This window comes from Bos indicus x Bos taurus, chromosome 1, assembly GCF_003369695.1.
Source record: "Bos indicus x Bos taurus breed Angus x Brahman F1 hybrid chromosome 1, Bos_hybrid_MaternalHap_v2.0, whole genome shotgun sequence".
Taxonomy (NCBI): domain Eukaryota; kingdom Metazoa; phylum Chordata; class Mammalia; order Artiodactyla; family Bovidae; genus Bos; species Bos indicus x Bos taurus.
The window spans coordinates 134,616,044-134,636,121 of NC_040076.1; the positions used below are offsets into that span (position 1 = coordinate 134,616,044).

A 20,078-nucleotide genomic window follows, 5' to 3' on the forward strand; every position below is an offset into this window, starting at 1 on the left:
CTGATGGCTCAGTGGTAAAGAATCCATCTGCAATGCAGGAGATGCGGGTTCAATCCTTCAGTGAGGAAGAGGAGGACATGATAACCCACTCCAGTATTCTTGCCTGAAAAATCCCGTAGACAGAGGAGCCTGGTGGGCTCCAGTCCAAAGGGTCAGAAAGAGTTGGACACAACTGAGTGAGCATACACACAGAGAAACCACAAAGTCAGCCAGACTCATTCACTCTTGAGTGCGTTTGACATTAGGACTTTTTTGTCTCATATTTGTAGTGATTAATCCAAGATACTCATTTGCATAGTGAGAAAACACTGAACATGCTGTTAGTTATTCAGACGCCTGGTCATGTCCAACTCTTTGCAACCCCATGGACTGCAGCGTGCCAGAACTCTTTGTCCTTCACCATCTCCTGAAGTTTGCCCAAGTTCACGTCCTTTGCATTGGTGATGCTGTCCCACCATCTCATCATCTGACGCCCTCTTCTGCTTCTATATAGAGCCTTTCCCTTTGCCATCTGGCCTTGACAGCTGGTGTGAATTGATATACGTGTAAGGAAGAAATTCTGGTCTAGTGCGTGAAATACCTCCTGTCTCCCGCTTTTACCACATAGCTAGTCTTCCCATATAATGGGATCAGAGTGGGCAGGAGGCTCTTCAGGGGTGATGCAGTGCACACTGATTAAGTCTCAGTTCCAGAATCCCCTGAGGTTTTTATACTGTGGTGAGGGGGCAGCTTTGTACAGATTTTACTATAGATCCAGGATTCTTACAGCTTAGTTACAGCTTCCTCTTCCTCCAAGTTTTTTCTCTCACAACTTACGTACAGTTGACCCTTGAACAGTGTGGGTTTGAGCTCTGCAGGTCCACTTCCATGTAGATCTTTTTTTCAGTGATAAATGTTGCAGTGTCACACAGCCTCTGGCTGGTTGAGTCTGTGGATGTGGAGGAACTGGGGATATGAGGCTGACTATAGTTATATGCAGATTTTTGACTTGTGCAGAGGGTCAGCTCCCCTCACCCCTGTGTTCTTCAAGAATCAACTGTGCAGGATAAAGCAGATTATTATTTTGACTGTGTTTTAAATAGTTACATAAAATCTCTACTTGCTAGTATATTTTGACATGTTTCAGAATTGAAATCCACATGTAATGTCCAGATAACTCATTTTTGCTCTGCAAAGAGATTGATTTTTAATATGTCTTCCTCTCCACACCCACATTTAGACTGAAAACGTAGCTGGTATCATATTGATCAAAAGGTTAAGAGTAACACCTTGTGGAAAAACCCAAACTTTTTGGCCAACCCAGTATATCGTCAATAGGCAAATTTTCTGGTTTTGTCACTGCAGATTTGCCGTGATGGCTTGTTGCTGGGCCTTAGATCCGGAGGAGAGGCCCAAGTTCCAGCAGCTGGTCCAGTGTCTCACAGAGTTCCATGCAGCCCTGGGGGCCTATGTCTGACTCTGCTGTCACAGTCTCACAGCGTCAGGAGGAAGGTGCCTGCCGGGCCTGCTTGGAGCCAATCTTGGATGCCACATACGTCACGCAGCGCCACAGAAGCACATTTGTCTTCCAGAACACCGTGCCTTAGGAATGCTTTAGAATTTGAACTTTATAAGACAGACTTAATGATACGGAATATTTTCTAGATATCACTTTTATTAGATTGAACTGAAAATGTTTGTGTAAATTTTTTGGCCAAATTTTTTTTTAAACATAGTTAACTTTGGACTAGGGTACATTGTTACAAAATAAATAAACAGTTTTTAAAATTGTTTAAACATGGATATTTGGAATAGCTATCTTAGTGCCAACTGCTTTTTATTTTTTTACTTCATCAATGTAGGTGATTCACCTTTAAAGTTTTTTGTTTGTTTGTTTTAATATCACCAGTCTTGGGAATGGTTTGTCTTCAAGATGCAGTACTTTTTCTTAGGAAAAGAAAAACACAAAAAGATGTTGGTTTGCCTTGTACAGGAAAAGCTAATGTTGGAGGAAGAAGACTTAAAGAAAAGCTAGAGAGGAAAAAAGAACAATACTTACTAGAAATAGTAACTGGCCTTTCATGGAAAATTGTTTCTTTTTTAATTTTTTTTTTTAATGAAAAAGGGTTCTGCTTTCTTATTTTGGGGGAAGTAGGAACTGAGTTCATTGAAACATCTTAAATTTGGCAGAACCTAGCATTTCTGAGAACCAAGAGTGGGCTTGGGGGCAGGTCAACAGTAAACAGTGGTGATTTTATTTATTTTTACTCTTTGGAAAAGGAGATAACAAAATTCCAGAAAGTGAAATCCTGTTTCTATAGTTAAGACTCCCTTTTCTTGCACCTAGAATAGTGCTATGCACAGAATGGGTGCTTGAGTTGTTGTGAGTTAAAAAATGTAAACAGGTAGATTTTGTGCTTATTTTCAAGGCTGACTTAAGTATAAAATTTTTTTTTTTTTTAAAGAAAACACTTGAAAAATTAAAATATTTGTTTTATATTATGACAGTATTGAAAATGTTCTTCATAATGAATGATTGTTTGTGTCTGATAAGTCTCTGAACACACAACAGCTGGATACCCTGTTTCGTTTCATGCATGTCTCACTCAGGCTCCCAACACAAGTGCAGTTGACTGTACTCAGCCACCAGGTTCTAATAAAAAGTTGAGATTATTATTACAGGACAGTATTAAAATGCTAAAGCTTTTCTCCAGAGCCATTAAATTCAGGGTATATGTGTTTATGCTTGGCTATAGTTGGCCTAAGGCAGAGGTGAATGGGCCTCTTAAATGTTAATAGCTAGGCCTGCAGGTGCCTGCCTCTGCTCCCATCCTCACGAAAGAGAGTAGAGAGAGTATGTAGCAGGTGAAGGCTTTTGCTGTTGTTAAAAGGAGCTTTATGAATCAGCAGTTCATTTGGGAAAATAGCTCACATGATTTGTGCTCTGCTATAAGCAGCCAAAATCATGGTCTCTCCGTGTGCTTCTTTTTAATACTGGTTCTTCGGTTTTACGAAATACTCAGTCCCCTAAAGGGCCAGCTCTTTTAAAGCTCTTTGAACTTTGTAAGTCATAGAAGTTTGGGTTCACAACCTGCAATCTTAGAAGGCAGTCAGTCAACAAATATTTACAGCATTTACTGTATATTATTATGCACATGAAGTGAGTGGTTAAGCTCTGGCATCACTTCTAACATTCAGTGCATGTTTTTAAGTGTTCGGGATAGTATGTTGTTTAGATATCACAGTTCGGTACACAAGATCAGTTCAGAGAAAAAAGTGCTGTCATTGACTTCTACCCTAAGTTGGCATGTAGTAAGAGGTGCTCTCAGTTTGCTTGGATGTGCAGTGCCTTTAACCGTATCTCTGTTTATAGGTTATTTTATGTATGTATATTTGTTTTAGAGGTGGTTTAAGACTTAGATAGGTTTTTCTTGCTGAACTGCTTGGAGTCATTGGCTTCAACGCAAACAGCAGTTATAAGATTTCCATGGCTGGTCTCGTTCCAGTGGTTTGTGGATATTACTGAATAGATTTTGTAGAAAATGTAATTTTTATAGGAAAGAAGCAAATTGGCAAAGCGCTGATGTGGTATAAGCTGACTCTAGTGACCAAGAGCGCTGTTACATTCTCTCCTTTCTTGTAACAACCCCATTGTAAGAAAATTTTCTTTCTAAAAGTAAGGAAGTTTGGGTTATTCATTCAGTTTATATTTATTGAGAGCCCACTATACATCTGGCCTTCAAGATATGCAGGGAATAAGACTTTGATGTCCCTCCCATTTTAGGTATCACATTCTATTTAGAAGACTCAGATAATGAACATAAGCAAGTGCTGGGGTCCAGCCCCGGTGGATCCAGGGAATTCGAAGCGGGGACGGCGTCGGCGAGGATCAGGAAACAATTGCTTAATTAAATGTTAATTAAGGATATAAAGAGTGGTTAAATAAGGATAGCTCAGCAGGAAAATTCAGTGGAGAAAAGAGGCTGAATAATTCAGCCAGAAGGTGAGGGAAAGAATGACATGGGGAGACCAAGCTTTGGTGAACAAGGCCTGCACTTTATTTTTCAAAGTAGTTTTTATACCTTAAGTTATGCATAGAGGATAATTGGCGAAGGGGTAGAGTCATGCAGTAAACCAGGCTTTCTTCCTGCAAACTTATCATATGCAAAAGTTTAGGTGATTTGCATCATCTTCTGGCCCAGAGGCCTGTTAACATTTTAAGACCCTTTCTTCAGAAAACTTATTTTTCTCTAAAGGTGGTTATTCAGGGGCCACCCTCCAAAAGCATTAGATAAATTTGCATTCCTATAGGGCAAAGGTGTGGTGGGCTATAACAAGAAAAAGAATTAACTCAAGGGTCCAAGGTTACAAACATTAAAGCTACTACTTACACCAATTATATTATACACTGCCAGGGACACAGCAGGTAAGGGATATGGAAACTTAGCAGCAAACGTTGGCCCAACAAGTGAAAAACCCTTCACCAATACAATTTCTAATCTATCTTTTAACTGCTCAAAGGAATCTGTATTTAGACAGTTTAGAACATCTCATCCCTCTCATGGTTGAGAGGCTCTGAACAATCACATGTGGCCGGAAGAACCTTTTCAGGAGAGAGATGGTGGTGGGGGACAGCCCCACGTAAAGTCAGAGGTGTAGGTGAGAGCACAAAGCAGAAAATAGGCAGACTCTGGTTTTGGGGGTAGATGCTCGAGAATTTCCAGGGGGACTCCTGAGGCTCGATCCCGCCTTTGCATATGCCGGACCTCCTTCCTCATGAGCTTTGCCACGGGCGGAGTTCCTCACGCTGGCTTCCGGCATCTCCCCCTTTTTTATTTCTTAAAACAGACAGATGCAGCTCAGTTGTGAGCTTCTGAATGTTCTGTCGAAGAATCCTGACAATACAAGGAAGAATGATTATGAGAAGATTAGACAGAATGTTTTTTCCAGAAATAAAGTTAGAGAAGGTGTGAAAAAAGTCATTAGCTGCTCCAGCTGCGGTAAAATCCAGTCGAGAGTGTTCCAAGGTCTGTATTTGATTATGAAGTTTCCCTAAGTCCAGGCCAATGTCAGAGCTGTTCCAAACACCTGAGATATGATTTTTTATTTTTTTCCCATTCATAATCTGTCTCATTTACCTTTAAAGATGTCACGCATATCCACCGGTAATCAGCGTGGCATGACAGAGCCATTTTCACTTTTAAAGCCTGTAACTCAGTCCCAATATGCATTATTGCCTCTTCTAAGGCATCTACTCTCATCTCCAGTTTTCTATCTAAAACTTCCTGTGTTGCTAGAGTTAAAGAAATATTTTTAGACATGGTATCAACATATTGGGCAGTATGCACTTGTTGAGTCAATGATATTGCTGCCACAGTAACAGAAGCAATTGCTGCTATTAAAGCTGCTATTCCCAGGATAAGCAAGCCCACAAACCATCACGATCACATTAAATCCTGTAGTTGTCAATAAGTGGTTACATCATAAGATAAGGTGGACATTGTAACACTACAAAGGAGCAAACATTATATTGAGGGTTTAAACAAGATGAGAGCATACATTGTTCACAAGTCACTACATTGGGTCCACCAGTGAAAGTCATATGTATACTAAGTTTTCCAGAATCGTTGGTAAAGAGGAAAACATAAGGAGAGGGTAGAGAAGCCAAAAAAGAATAAGTAGAATTATTTTCTGGTTGGAGTTCGCGCTGCAGCAGCCCCGTCAGTCTCGCCAGGATCTCGATGTTTATCTTGCCTACCCTTCCGGTGGGCTCCTCTTTTGTGATCGAAGCAATGGGGGAACCATATGTCTGGGGGACTGCAATATGGTGAATCAGCCTGTCGGGGATCTAAATTGGAGAATCTGCGTCCTGTGGAAAAGTACAAGCACATCCTCGACCGCTAGTTAATAATGGATCAAGACCCTTCCACTGTCCGGAAAGGAGGTCCTTCCATTTGACTAATGGTTTTGCATTCAATTGCTCCGGGCACCAGTGGCGAAGCATTGCAGTAGTTCCGGCTGAATCAGTATTTAAAATATTTATTACGAAAAGAGCATGTTCCAAGATTTGATGGGGAGAACTATACTTAAATTCCCCTTCCTTTAATTTTTTGAATTTGGATTTTTAATGTTTGATGTGCTCTTTCCACAATGGCTTGTCCCTGGGGATTATAAGGGATGCCTGTATTATGTTTAATTTGAAACTTTATACAAAATTCCTGAAAAGACTTAGAAATGTAAGCAGAAGCATTATCAGTTTTCAGAACTTTTGGCAGGTCCAAATATGAAAAACAAGTAAAGAGATGTTGTATCACATCTTTAACTGCCTCTCCGGTATGAGCAGTTGCAATAATAACGTGAGAAAAGGTATCTACAGTTACATGAACAAAGGACAGTTTTCCAAATGAGACATGAGTTACATCCATTTGCCAGAGTACGTTAGGTTTGAGACCGCAAGGGTTAACTCCCATAGGTAGACTATTATAAACAGTGGGGCAGTGAAAGCAAGAATGCACAATCTCTCAAGCAGTCTCTCTGGGAACTCTGGGTGAACCCCGCGCAGGTTCACCGAAAAAAAGAAAAAAAAAGTGAAAAAGAAAAAGGAAAAAGAAAAAAGGAAAGAAAAATCGTAATAGAAAAGGATTCTACAAAAAGAAAATGTTTCTCTTATGACCAAGCAGAACAGTAAGGGGATTTAGCAACACTATTAACCCCTGACTCCACCGGGGCTGGACCCTGGCAAGTGGCGCCTGAACAGGCTTTTCAAAGGTAGGTCCCTCAGAGCAATTAGGGTCGTCAGCCCTATTGCTCCCCCCTCAGAGCAATTAGGGTCATCAGCCCTGTTGCTCCCTGCTCGGAACAATTAGGGTCATCAGCCCTAGTGTTCCCCCAGTGTTGAGTTTTCGGGACGGCTAGGACCCCACTCAGGGTGCCACGGACCCCCCTGTAGGATAGACAGGGCGAGTAGGAGTGGAAAGTATTGAAAGTGTTAACGGGTTAGAGAGAAAACCCGGTTTCTAGAGTTAAAAGGTTGAAGGAAAACCTGATCTTTGAAAACTAAAACTATATCTTCTGCTATACTTAATTTTCTGACATGGGTAACACTGAATCAAATGAAAGACAGCTCTTTATAGGAGTAATTTTGCAGTTATTAAGTAAGAGAGGAATCAAAGTTAAAAAATCTACCATTCAATCATTTTTTTCATTTGTACAAGAATAGTGTCCTTGGTTTCCAGAAGAGGGTACTGTTAATTTAGATACTTGGGTGAAGGTAAAAAAAAAAAACAAAAAAAAAAACCACAACAACTAAAAACTTATCCTACAAATATGATTAAAAATGTTCTGGACCCCTGTCATGAGGCTGTTGGATAGCCTATGGGAGAGGCTATAGCGGTTAATGGTAGTGGGTCTCCACTTTCTGCACAGATCATATTTTCTGCCATTCATGAAGGAAAGGAGGGAGACTGTGCTCTACCTCCCGAGGAAGGAGAGGGCTTACAGGACGCTGCGCCTGGGCGCCCTGACGAGCCCCCTCCCCCTCTACACAAACCTTTAAAAATTTATCCAACAATTTCTGATTTAAGGCGACTACCCCACCTCCACTTGCACCTCCCAGGGCCTAGGAATTCCCCAGTTTACATCCAAAGCCTCCCAGAGCATTGCCTAAGGCTAAAAAAGATAAAGTTTTCTTTTAAAGTAGCTTTTAAAGAATACACAATATACAGAGCCTGCTCCTTGCAGAAAACCCCCTGGGGGGAGGGTGGGGCTCACCCAAGCAAAAAAAAAAGAGAGAGAAAAATAAAAAGAAAAAAGAAAAAAAAAGTGAAAAAAAGAAAAAAGAAAAAAAAAGTGAAAAAAAGGAAAAAGAAAAAAAGGAAAGAAAAATAATGGTAATAGAAAATGATTCTACAAATAAAAAATGTTTCTCTTATGTCCAAGCAGAATGGTAAGGGGATTTAGCAACAATATTAACCCCTGACTCCACCAGGGCTGGACCTTGGCAAGCAAGATTTTGTTAAGTGTTATAAAAGAAAAAAATACAGGGTGGTATCATAGAGAGTAACTTTAAATGTCTTTAGTCAGGCCTCTCTGGGCAGCTGGCATTTGAGTTGAGATCTGAATGACAAAAAGCCAGCTATGAGACAATCCAGACAGAAGGGACATCCTTAGAAGCCTTAAAGCAGGAACGAGCTGACCGCCAGTGTCAGCCATCCCTGTTCATTCTCCAGCTGCTGCCACTGGAAGAAGAGAGTAAAGGCCAGTGTGGCCAGAATGTTGTTAGGGAAGAGGGCTGCAGAGGAGATGCAGAGACAGACCTGTGTGGGGAGGGTAGATTGTAAGCCGGGCGACACATTTATATTCTAATACAATGGAATTTCATTCAAGGAGTGTTTAAATAAGGGTGTGACGTGGTCTGCTTGGCTTTTACAGAATATTATGCCAACTTTTTGTGAAGATTAGACTGTAGGGAGGCAAGGGTGAAGGTAATGAGACTGTAAGAAACTGTTGCATAGTTTAGGAGAGACAAGATAGTGGTTTGGGACTAATCTGAGTAGTGCAGGAAATCAGGAGGGAAAGACTGGACCTGATTTGTTGGATGTTGGAGGGTGGGGTGAAGAAAGAAAGAGCATAATCAGGAATGATAATTTGACACTTGAATGTATAGTTGAATCTGTATGGCCAAACTATACACTGAGATGGAGAAAAACACCAAAACCTCAGAACAGGATTATGCTTTGGCAGGGGAAATCAGTAACTTTGTGTAAGCCGTGTTTGAGAGGCCGATTGGTAATCTAAGTGGAGATTGTTAAGGAGTTAGAGAACCTGCAGCTCCGGGAGGAGGTCTTAGCGAACATGTAAATGTAGCAGTGTAACATGTGCATCATAGTTAAAGCCACGGCATTGGATGAACTTGCTTTGGGAGCAGTTACAGATGGAGGGAAGATCCTGGGACTGAGTCCTGAGCACTCCAACTTGTAATGGTCTAGCGAAAGAAGAAAAAATAACAAAAGACTGAGAAGAAACCACTGTACTTGGAAAAAGCAACAACAACAACAAAAGGAAAAAGGAGAGAAAGTGTTTCAAAATGGAGGAAGAAACCTGTGTGGGATTTGGCATTATGGAATTACTGGCAGAAGCAGTAGGGCTTGGAGCAAGTTGAAGTGTAAATACTAGGAGGGAAAGTGGAGACCTTACTTGAATGTTTTGCTGTGAAGGGAAATGGCGCTGTAATTAGAGGAGATCAGAGGAGTATTGGGGTAAGGGGATGCGGGGAGTGGCACGGGCATGTTTGTTTTCCAGGTGAAGATACAGTATCAGGAAACGTTTCCCTGTTCATGGGAATGACTAAGCAGAGGGAGGAAAAATCCCTTGGGTGTGGAGTCCTCTTCATTCTTATTGTTTGATCTGCAAGCATGAAAACCTCTCTAGCCACCAATCTCTTTCCTTATGGTAAAGGTTATGTTTTTACTGGGGGGCAGGGGGGCAGCAAGAATGTGAGGGTGAAGGGAAGTGGTGCACAGAACTTTAACATTTCCATCACGTGAAAACCTGAGCCCACATGCCCTAGAGCCTGTGTTCTGCAACAAGAGGAGCCACTGCATTGAGAAGCCTGCACACAACAGCTGGAGAGGAGCCCCGCTCACTGCAACTGGAGAAAAGTCCTTGCAGCAATGAAGACCCAGTACAGCCAAAATAATAAGTAAAATTATTTTTTTTTTAAAAGATGGAAATTGATTATATTTGAAATTATTCCTCTAAGCAAATAGTAGTATGCCATTTGTTCATATTTGGTTTATCAATTATATTTCAAAACTAAAACATTTTTTAGCAATTTGTTTTTGGAGAGGGATAAACACCTAACCCTAACCCTAACCCTAACCCTTTTCTTTATGGGGATATATAAAACTGGGAAAAACACATATAGTTTGAAAATAAAATAGCTATTTACCCTTTTAAAAGAAATTAAGGCCCACTGCATGGCATCTGAACGTTCCATTTGGAATCCACTTTTTTGTGTCTTTCTGAACTTTTTTTTTTTTCCTTGCCTTCTTGGCTCCACGAATCAGTCCTGCTGATGTTAGCTAGCATGCATCATTAGGAATAGTATTTGGCTGCAAGTGATCGAAACACGATTATAATCACTTAACGAAATACAGGCTTATTTCTCTCACATAACAACTAGAGAGAGAAGCCAGAGCTGGTGCAGGGATCCCAGGATATCACCCGTTACCCACTACCTCCGTTTTGGCTACTCTGTCAGCTTCAACATGTTTTTGTTGTGAGAGACCCCCGAGGCCTAGATTTGTAGTAGGCAGAAAGATGAGAGAAGGATGAAAGGCAAAAGGCATGAGTTAGTTGAGTCTTTTTCTTGAGGAGACAACTTACCCGTAGTATACTTCGACCAGCATCTTACTGGCCAGAGCTGTAGCACATGGGCACCCCAGCAGTCCACCATCTTGGGAAATAAAGTTTTGTTGGATTTTTTTCAAAGATTTATTGAGATTTAATTCACATATCACCCTTCCAGTGTACAACCCTGATTTTCAGTATATTCATAGACTTGTGTGATCACCACAATTGAATTCATTTTTACCAATGTGAAAAGAAAGAAACCACATACCCATCAGCAGTTACTCCTAATTCCATTCCTACCCTGCCCTCGGCAACCATAAGTGTGTTTTCCGTCTCTTTAGATTTGCCTGTCCTAGACCTCTGATGGAAATGGTATCATATAACATTTAACTTTTTACGTCTAACTTCTTTCATGTAGCATAACATTTTGGGGTTCATGCATATGTTAGCATATTCACTTTCTTTTTATGCAAAGTTTTATGCAAAATTTTTCATTGTAACGAATATATATGTATGTATATGTGTGTATGTATGCGTGCATGTATGTAAACATATACTATTCATCAATTTATGCACATTTGAGCACATATATTGAACAAGATTTACCTTCCATTGGTAAGAAAGTAGGGATGGCTGTTGGTGGGCAGCTAGCAATGTCTGCCCCTGTGCAGAAATGGGGTAAGGGGCTGGTCCCTGGGCTCCTTTAGCAGCAGTATCACTGCTTCAGAGTTCTGTCAGTATGAGAGGAAGTACAGTGGTTGTAAAGCCTTGCCCAGTGTAAGGACGGCCCAGTCAGCTTGTTTTTGGGTTGGTGAGTACTGCTGTTATTTGAGAAAGCCAGATCCGGACAACTGCCTAACATTTGAGCCTCTATATACAGAAAACCCTACTATTCCATCATGACTGCTGTTCCTTTGGCCTCAGCCCTACTATTTTCCACCAGTCCATAATTCTGCCGCCACTTTATAGGTTTGGCCTTGCAGGGATATTTTTGTTCTCAGTGTTTGGCCTGCAGTATTTCCCACCAGGTGCCTTTCCTCTAGCTTCAGTCTCACTACCTAGAGCCTTTGGGATTAGCTGTCTGTCCATAAAAATTCTTAGTAAAAGAGCTTAAACATTTGTTTATTCATTTAATGAAATATCATGTGAATTTATTGGACTATATTTTATATGCTTTTTAAAGACTATTTGCATTCATGTAAGGTTTGTTAATTTTGAATTGAAAGTATTTGGTGACAGTGTTACTTAATATACATCTAAAGAACATCTTAGATGTTGTCTGCATAACTCAGAGAACAGGACATTCTGGACACTGGTGGACTCGAGGAGGAATTGGTCATAGGCCCTGGCCCCAGAAAAGTGCTGGACTTCATATTCTGAATGAAGCTCATCTAACTCTTACCTGCTCAGGCCAAAATAGGTTTGACTTGACCGTAATCTCTTCATCAGCAAGTGCAGTGTCTTGATAAAACTGTGTTTTAAGTTTTGTGTTGGAATCTCTAGGCAGTGTCCCTCTGGCCTTTGATCTTTCCCCGCCTCTTAGATACCCACAAGATGACCTGACTGAAAGGAGGGCAGCTTTATTTGACCTGCCAGGCATTCTTGGTCAGTTCATCAGACTCTTGTCTCGGGATAAGTACTCCCTAGGGGGTCCTTCCAGCCTCTTCTGGGAAGGCAGGAAGAGGAAGAGACAGAAGGCTGCAGCCAGGCACCGCTGGGCTTTGTGGAAACCTGGGGCTGGCTCTGCCCTGAGGGCCTGCCCCGTCCCCACAGCGCTTGCTGGCCACCTTGGCCATCTTACTGCCAGCCTCAACATCAGATGCATGTGTCATGTCCCTCTGAAAGGAACATCCTTCCCTTTCCACAGGAGGCAACATTTCAAATGTATGTAAACAATAGAATAAGATTTAAAAGTAGATGGAAAGATTGCTTCCCCTCCCCAAGTCATCTTAGCGTAGAGCTGATGATATCATCACACTTTAGAGCTGAAAAATGAATATCCTAACTTCTATTTTAGGAAACTGAATTCAGTATCACTTCCCAGACACAGGATAAAAAATAGGCTTTTTCTCATGGTGATTTTTAGGGATTGGGTGGTTTTTTTTTTCCAGCAAGGGGAGTAGACACTAATATTGGAGTAGTCACTAATATTCCAAAAGTGGGCATTTTAATATCTGTCTGTCTAGTTAGTGAATGTTTTATTTTTTTAGATCTGTGGGCAGTTTTGGTATTTTTGGAACATAACATTCAAGGAAAAATGGCAAGAAAGATTTCTGGGGTAAATGGCCACTGTGTCATGAAGGACTTCATTTATTGCAAGGTTTAGACTGAGTTTTGTAGGTGATGGAGATTCAGTGAAAGGCCTCCATCAAAGGTGGTGTGGTCACATTTGTTTTAGTGGCTGGTGGCCATTGCTGACTAACACGGGGCATTATCTCAGTTATCTCCTATTAAGTAGTACCGTCATCTCCATTTTGCAGTGGAGGAAAGGAATGCTGAGGTGGGTTGCACAAGTAGTATGTGGTGGAGCTGTGAATTCCATCCAGGGAGTCTGATCGGAGCCCAGGGAAAAGGACTCCACCCACTGGGATAGAGGAGAATATTGCATGGGTGCTTGGGACATGGTGGACCCTGCTTGCTCATCTCCACATTTGTCGTGCATAAGGGACAGGATTGTTGAGAGTGAAAGTCAGATGGGGGCCTGATAAACATGAGAGCTGGAAGCTTTTACTACGGGAAATTCGCAAGGGAGCCGATCAGAATCAAGTGAAGGTGGATCTTAGCTGAGGCCTGGAGACAGGACTGCCCTGATCGGTTACAGCATTGTTCTGCACACTTTTGACTGTACTTGAATCTGTATAACAAGGAGTGGGTTAAATACGATAAACATTGATTTTCTCTCATGTTGCAATCCAAAGGGAGGAGAGTGGAGTGACTCATTTTCCAGAACCTCTCAGGGTCCTCAGTCCTTCTGTCTTGTTCCACCATTCCATCGACTGCTAGTGTAGCCACAGCCAGGTCTCGGCCACATCAGTGTTCCAGCTCCTGAGAGCAGAAGTGGAAAGCAAATAGTTTCCTTTCAGGTAAGAGAGAGGGAAGTTGTGCACATCACTTCTGTTTACATTCCATTGGTGGGACCTTAGACACCCGGCTGCAAGGAATTCTGGGAAATGGGTCTAGTTAAACTAAACTCCACCATTCCCAAATGAAACTCCACTATTGTGGGAGAAGAGAATAGATTTAGGGGCCAGCTCGGAGCCCACCACAGGAATGAAGGCTGAATGTGGGGTTGATGAAGGATTGTAGTTTTTCTGGACAGGCGTAAGGGCAGCAGTGTGAGAAAGCTTCAGGTGTTGGTGAGATCTATTTCACATGGTCAGCTGAGTCCCAGCTGGGCAAAGTAGTTAGGCCAGGATATTAAGGGCCTGGAGGCTTGCATCAAAGAGGCTGCAGAGTAGATGTGAGATTAAGTAGTAAGTGGTTGGAATAGGAGTTGGTGTTTTGTGGGTTGAGTAGGCTTGATGTTGGGTCTAGAAGTGGCTTAGTTCTGGGGGATGGGGGAGCCATGGCTTTGGGAGGGGGACATGGTGACATGGTGGTGCCCAGAGGTGAGGCCACCCAGAGCATATTCAACCCTGCACAGCAACCAGCACACAGGACCCTCCACCATCTGGGCTTGCCCTCTGCTCACATGCACCTTCTTCCCTTCCCTTGCTTTCTACCCACCACACGAAGCCAGTTGTTCTGACACATACACCCTTTATGTGACTTCTCCCATTCTCTCCCTTCCTGTAAATGTGCACCGCACCATACTTCCCTTCCATCTAGGTAAAGCCTCACCTGCAGAAACCACCACACATTTCATCTCTCCCAAGAGACTGTCCTTTTAAAATTTAATTAAAAAAAATTTTCTTTAGTTTTGTTGACAAAAGTTGTATATGATTAAGGTATACATGTGATGGTGTCATATAAATATACATTTTGAAATGATCACCACAGTCAAGCGGCTTAACATGCATTATTTCAGTCACCTTTTTTTTTCACCACTCCCACTGCCCACCCCTCTGGCAACCATCTGTTTGTCCTCTGTATCTGTAGTTTGTTTCTCTTGTTCGTTTGTTTGTTTTTCAGGTTCCACATGTAAGTGAATTCACATAGTATTTATCTTTTTCTGACTTTTTTCACATAGTATAATCCATGTTGCTGCAATGGCAAGATATTCTTTTTTATGTCTGGACAATATTCGTGTGTGTGTGTATGCACCACATCTTTATTCATCTATGGATGGACATTTCAGTTGCGTCCATATCTTGGCTATTGTGAATAATGCTGCAGTGAACACAGGGATGCATATATGTTTTCAAATTAGTGTTTCTGTTTCCTTTGGAAAAATACCAGAAGTAGAATGGCTGGGTTGTATGGTAGTTCAATTTTAATTTTTTGAGGAACCTCTGTACTCTTTTCCGTAGTAGCTGCTGCACCAATTTACATTCCCACCAGCAGTGCATGAAGGGTCCCTTTTTTCTGCATCCTTGCCGACACTTGTTATTTGTGATCTTTTTTATTATAGCCATTCTGACAGATGTGAGGTACTATCTCATTGTAGTTTTGGTTTGCATCTCCCTGACAGTTAATGATGCTGAGCATCTTTTCTTGTCTCTGTTGACCATTTCTATGTCTTTGGAAAAATGTCTATTCAGGTTCTCTGCCCATTTTGTAATTGGGTTGTTTTTTGGATGTTGACTTGTATGAGTTCTTTTTATATTTTGGATATTAACCCCTTATCATACTTATGGTTTACAAATATCCTCTCCCATTCACAGGCTGCCTTTTTGTTTTGTTAATCATAATCTTTGCTGTGCAAAAGCTTTTAGTTCGACGTAGTCCAATTTCTTTATTTTTGCTTTTGTTTCCCTTATCCAAGAGGCTGTTCTTGAACCCTAGAATTTTAAAGCCTCCTCTTGGCTTCTGTCTGGGTACCAGCTAGCTTCCTCCTCTCTTATTTATAGTTTATAACTGAAGCTTGCATATGGCCAGTTTGGCCATTCCAGCCCTCTGTGTACACACCGCACATCTGTAACTAACTGGCAGTTTCTTTGCTTATGTTCATGTCAAATTTCGAAGACAGGCCATCTGCTTGGCCCTGCCCATCTCATCTTTGCATGCCACAGCATAGCTAACTTGTGTGCTACCTGCCATCAGCCAACCAGTCATGTGCAGGAGAACAGAAGGAGACCCACAGCTAGCCCGGCTGCTTCTCGTGCTGGGCTCAGTGCTGCGGCTGTGGCCATGGGCACAGTAATGGGAAGAAAGGCAAGCTCCTCATTGCCTTGTTGTCTTGCCAGGCCTTGGGTGTAAGAGGGGCTTTTAGGGAGATACAAGTTGTTTGTCCTCACCTTAGGAATAAAGTTTTTATTGTACCAAAGGGATGGGATGAGCTGGCTGAGTATTGGGTTGTTGGTCTGTTCCTTCCACAAGAACACTGAGGAGCTCTGCCAGTCCCTGGGAATGGAGAAAGCTAGGAAGACATCTTGTTCTCACAGTCTGGTGTGGGTGGCAGGGGAGGACAGAAGAGGGGGTGCAGGGCAGATAACCAGCCAGTTATGGTACAGTGTATATGAGAGGAAAGGCTCTGAAGCTGAGGCACCCCCAGGTTTCCAGCCCCACAGAGCCTTACCCCAGGGCCCAGTAAAACCAGTAAAGCCTGAACTCAAGGGGAGGGCATCGCCAGCATCTCCAGAGTTGTGGGGTGATCCCTGGAGGGGCAGTGGCTCCTGTTCTAAGAGAGAACTGCTCAAGCCACTCCTGTGGGATTGGAATGCTGCTAAGGGCTAGTGTGTGGGTTACATGGACATGCATGGCCCTTGTCCGTCTGAGTGGCCATCAGTTCTGTCCTGGAGTTTGGTTTTCTGACTGGTGTGAGGAGAGCCTATATTCTAAACCCAGTAGCTCAGACCACTGAGGTCCCAGAGTCTGACTGCAGTTTTGCACACACACCCTGAGGCTGAGCCTCATCCTCACGGTAAGGAGATCATTTATGGCATCAGCTAGAAATGGTCTGGCTGACCTCCTCCCCCACTCCCCCCATTTTTATTAAAACTTTTATTTGCAAATCCAGTTCTTTCTATACAAAAATCTGTTTGTTGCGAAACAAATGTTCCATTTCCCAGAGATAAAAACCAAAAATGTCCATCTTGTAGGAAGCTGTATCACGTTAGGTCAGTTCTCTTCCTAGGATGGTGAGCGGAGTCTAGCCTGGCCTCCCAGCCCACACAGCATGTTTGCACCCAGGGCAGGAACTGGGAGAAGTTGAGGGCACAGGCCTGAGGTGGTCCCACGAGGCTGGACCTCCCCCAGCCTCCCCAGAGTTGGCTCAGAAACTTTGATCCTGAACCTTTCAGGGAAGTCCCTGCATGACTGTGCAGGAGAAGTGGCCCCTCTCAAGCCCTCAGCGATGGGCCCTGCCCACCCTCTGGCCCTCTCAGGAAAACAGACCCCTGCTCTTTTGTGGAAAACCCTCTGGGCTGCCATGCAGTCGTTAGTACCTTTCTTGCTAGGAAGTCTGCTGGTCAGATGACAACATTCAGTGCCACTTAGTTTGAGAGACCAGCCTTGGTTCCTCTCTTTTTCTCACCCCTGTATTCAATCTACTCCTTCTAAAATGTGCCCCTGCACCCTCCATGCCCACCCCCTACCCCCGACTCTGCCGCCACCACTTCTCCACTCCTTCACCAACCTTGTTGTCCGGGCCTCCATTACTCCTGCTGGAACACTTCAACCCCTTCCTAACGAAGCTGCCCTCCAGCCTCCCTTACTTCAGGCCATAGTCCTCCCAGCTGTCTGAGCTGAAGGCCCATTGGATCATCCCAGTGGGCAAGTATGGCACAACTTGATTCTCCAGAACATCTCTGGGCCCCAAAAGCCTGGGTTGGATTTCCAGAAGGAATAGCACAGGAAGTATCACCTCCTTCCCCTGGAAGCTGTGAGTGAAGGGAGGAAACCACAGAAACACAGCAAGGCCAGGTTATACTAGACAGAGGACCTTTGGGCTGGAGTGCTCCCAGAAAAGAAGCCACCACTGTCTGGGTGGTCACCTGGAAGCCTTGAGTTCCCTGGGGCTCAGGAAAAAGGAAGACTGACCATGGCATGACTTTGGGCTCCTTTTCAAAGCTGCAGGCTAGGCCAGGGCACCTCTCAGAAGTCTAGCTCTCCCTCACTTGTCTGGACCCACTTTGTGTATGGTCTGTCCAGCTGGTGTCCCACGACTGTCCTCTCCTTCCCTCTGGCCCTGCTTGTCTTCCCATCTCATCTTACCTTCTCCCTCCTGCTGACCCTTCCCGGCAGCTCCCTGACTTAGCCCTAGGAGAAAATCCTTCTCGTGTTTCTCGGATGCCCCTCCCCTTTCTCAGAAGAGCTTTCTCATCTCTCGCTCTTCCCAACACTACTGTCCCCTCCCGCCCTGGGTCCTCTCTCAGGGTGGTCTTCATCCCCTGTGATTCTCCCGTCTCTAATGGCCCCTCCTCTGTCCAGACGTCCCTCTGCTCTCCGTTCAGTGCCCCCTGCTGGGTAGCATCACAGGAAGAGGCGGCTCAAGCACCCCTGGGCCATCTCTTGGCTTGCTCAGGTGTCAGCACCCCAACCTGTGACCAGTGTCTATTCTCTGGGATGCCTCCCTCAGCAGGTTCCAATGCTCCTGAAGCAGCAAGACTCAGTGTCCTCCTCCTGACCCCTCAGCCACATCACCCTGCTCAAAACACTGTTCCCTCAGTGCTTCTCTCTTGGGCCCTTTCTTCCTCTTTCTCTAGCCTTCTACTCAGGCTCCTTTCTCTCCCATTCACTTAAATGTGGAACTTCCTGAGGCTCCTAGCCCAGCCTTCTCTCTCCATTGTCTTACTCTGTGGTTCCATCTATCCTCAGATAACTGCTCCATGCCAAGCCACCCCCTGCCCCCACCTGGAGCTCTGGTCTAGGCCTTTTTGAATATCTCTTCCTGGGCATTCCCACCTGGATGTTACTCAACTACCTCAAACCAACACAGACAACACAAAACTCATCCTCATTTTCGGTCCTCCATCAGGGCATGACCAGGGAGCCACTTTCACTCCTTCTCTTGTGGTTCTTACTGAGTCAACCAGGGGCAGAATTTTGGATCTCTCTGACCAAGCCTGCTCCAGCCCCCATCCTCCTAAGAGTGTCTTGTCTGTAGGCCAACCTCTCCTGTACCTTCTGCTCCCTCCCCCTCCATTTCCTTCCCACTGTTACCTTGGCTGCCAGAGTTAACCTTCTTTTTCTTTTTTTGAAAATCACTCAAGCATTTATTTCAAGCATTCTGAAAAACTGGTATGAGAAATGTTTTCCGATAACAAATATGGATGCATAGCAAAGATATATATTTTGGAGTCTGTTACATTGTAAGCTTCCTAAGTGATGAAGGATCACTCCACCCTCTTGTCTGCAACTTCTTCTAGCACTTAGGGCTTATGAAATATAATGATTTATTGGAGCAAAGAGTAAATTTTTACTGACCAAATAAAGGTAATCTTCCCACTGAGAAATATGCACATATGGAATTCATTATTCTAAGAGTTCCTACTGGCAGAAAAAAATCTAAATGTATTCAAAAGCCTTGGAGGAAGGTATGTGAGAGACAAGGTTGTTTTCTAAGACACACCCTCCTGAAAGAAACAGAAGAATGGAATGCACTTAGTGCAATCTACTGGGCGAGATGGTCATGTGTACGAAGTTTTTGCATGAGACCCACTGATGGGGTCCCTTTTCCACTGCATAGCATCGTGCTGGCTCATATGTTTATGCATTCACTCAACCTATATTTAAGCATGTGCGCAGTCCAGGTAGAGTCCCTGGAGCTGCTTTTCTAGTAGTGATAGCAACCTCGGCCCAATGGCCCTGACTTCTGGACCCAGACTTGAGACCACAAGGTGCCTACTGGGGTTGGGCTGCTGCCTGTGGTAGTGAGCCACTAAGGAAATGACCCATGACCTAGACATCGTCACTCTCTGCTCTAATTCACCAGCACAAACATCACTTAGAATGTCATCCTGAAGAGTTGACATGGTTGGCTGACCTACCATGGAAGAGAGGCACCAGCAATCACCATGGTGACTTCATGACAAATGCCTTCCCTCACTCCTTCATACCCAGGAATTAGATTCCTTGATCTATTTTTTTATTTTTTAAAAATTTATGCAGCAAAATTTGAAAGCACACAGTACCTTTGTTACAAATATACTTTCTCATCTAGGCACAGGATACCAGGAAGCAGCCTTGAAATTGTTTTAGAAGATCTAAGGAAAATATGTTTGTGTGTAAATGCACTTGCTACAGTAAGCATTTGATTAACTTCCTGTTATCTGGGAGGAAATGCCAAGTTGTGGATACAGGACTAGAGTATAGTGTTAGATTAATCCTTAACAATAAGAGGGGAAAAAAATATCTTGAAGTCTAATTTTGTCTTTTCCTATTGCCCTTTCCTGGTGGCTTAGTCAATGAAGAGTCTGCCTGCAATGCAGGAGACCCAGGTTCAATCTCTGGGTTGGGAAGATCCCCTGGAGAAGGAAAAGGCAACCCACTCCAGTATTCTTGCCTGGAGACTCCCATGGACAGAGGAGCTGCTGGGCAGTCTACAGTCCATGGGGTCACAAGAGTCGGACATGACTGAGCTACCAAACCTGCCTACCTACCCATTCCCCTTTTCATGTCTCTTAACCTCTCTTTAAAATTTTTCC

The 20,078-nt window shown here is 43.5% G+C and overlaps 1 protein-coding gene across 3 annotated transcripts in view; it reads left to right on the forward strand.

Annotated features, from left to right (window-relative positions):
* The window catches only part of RYK (receptor-like tyrosine kinase), a 108,738-nt gene extending 106,720 nt beyond the window's left edge, over positions 1 to 2,018 (forward strand). For all 3 annotated transcript variants that reach the window (XM_027545648.1, XM_027545653.1, XM_027545655.1), the window contains exon 15: positions 1,345 to 2,018. In XM_027545648.1, the coding sequence (XP_027401449.1) occupies positions 1,345 to 1,456 (112 nt within the window). In that variant the 3' untranslated portion in view covers positions 1,457 to 2,018. The remainder of the gene's footprint in view (positions 1 to 1,344) is intronic.
* The last annotated feature ends 18,060 nt before the right edge of the window (positions 2,019 to 20,078 follow it).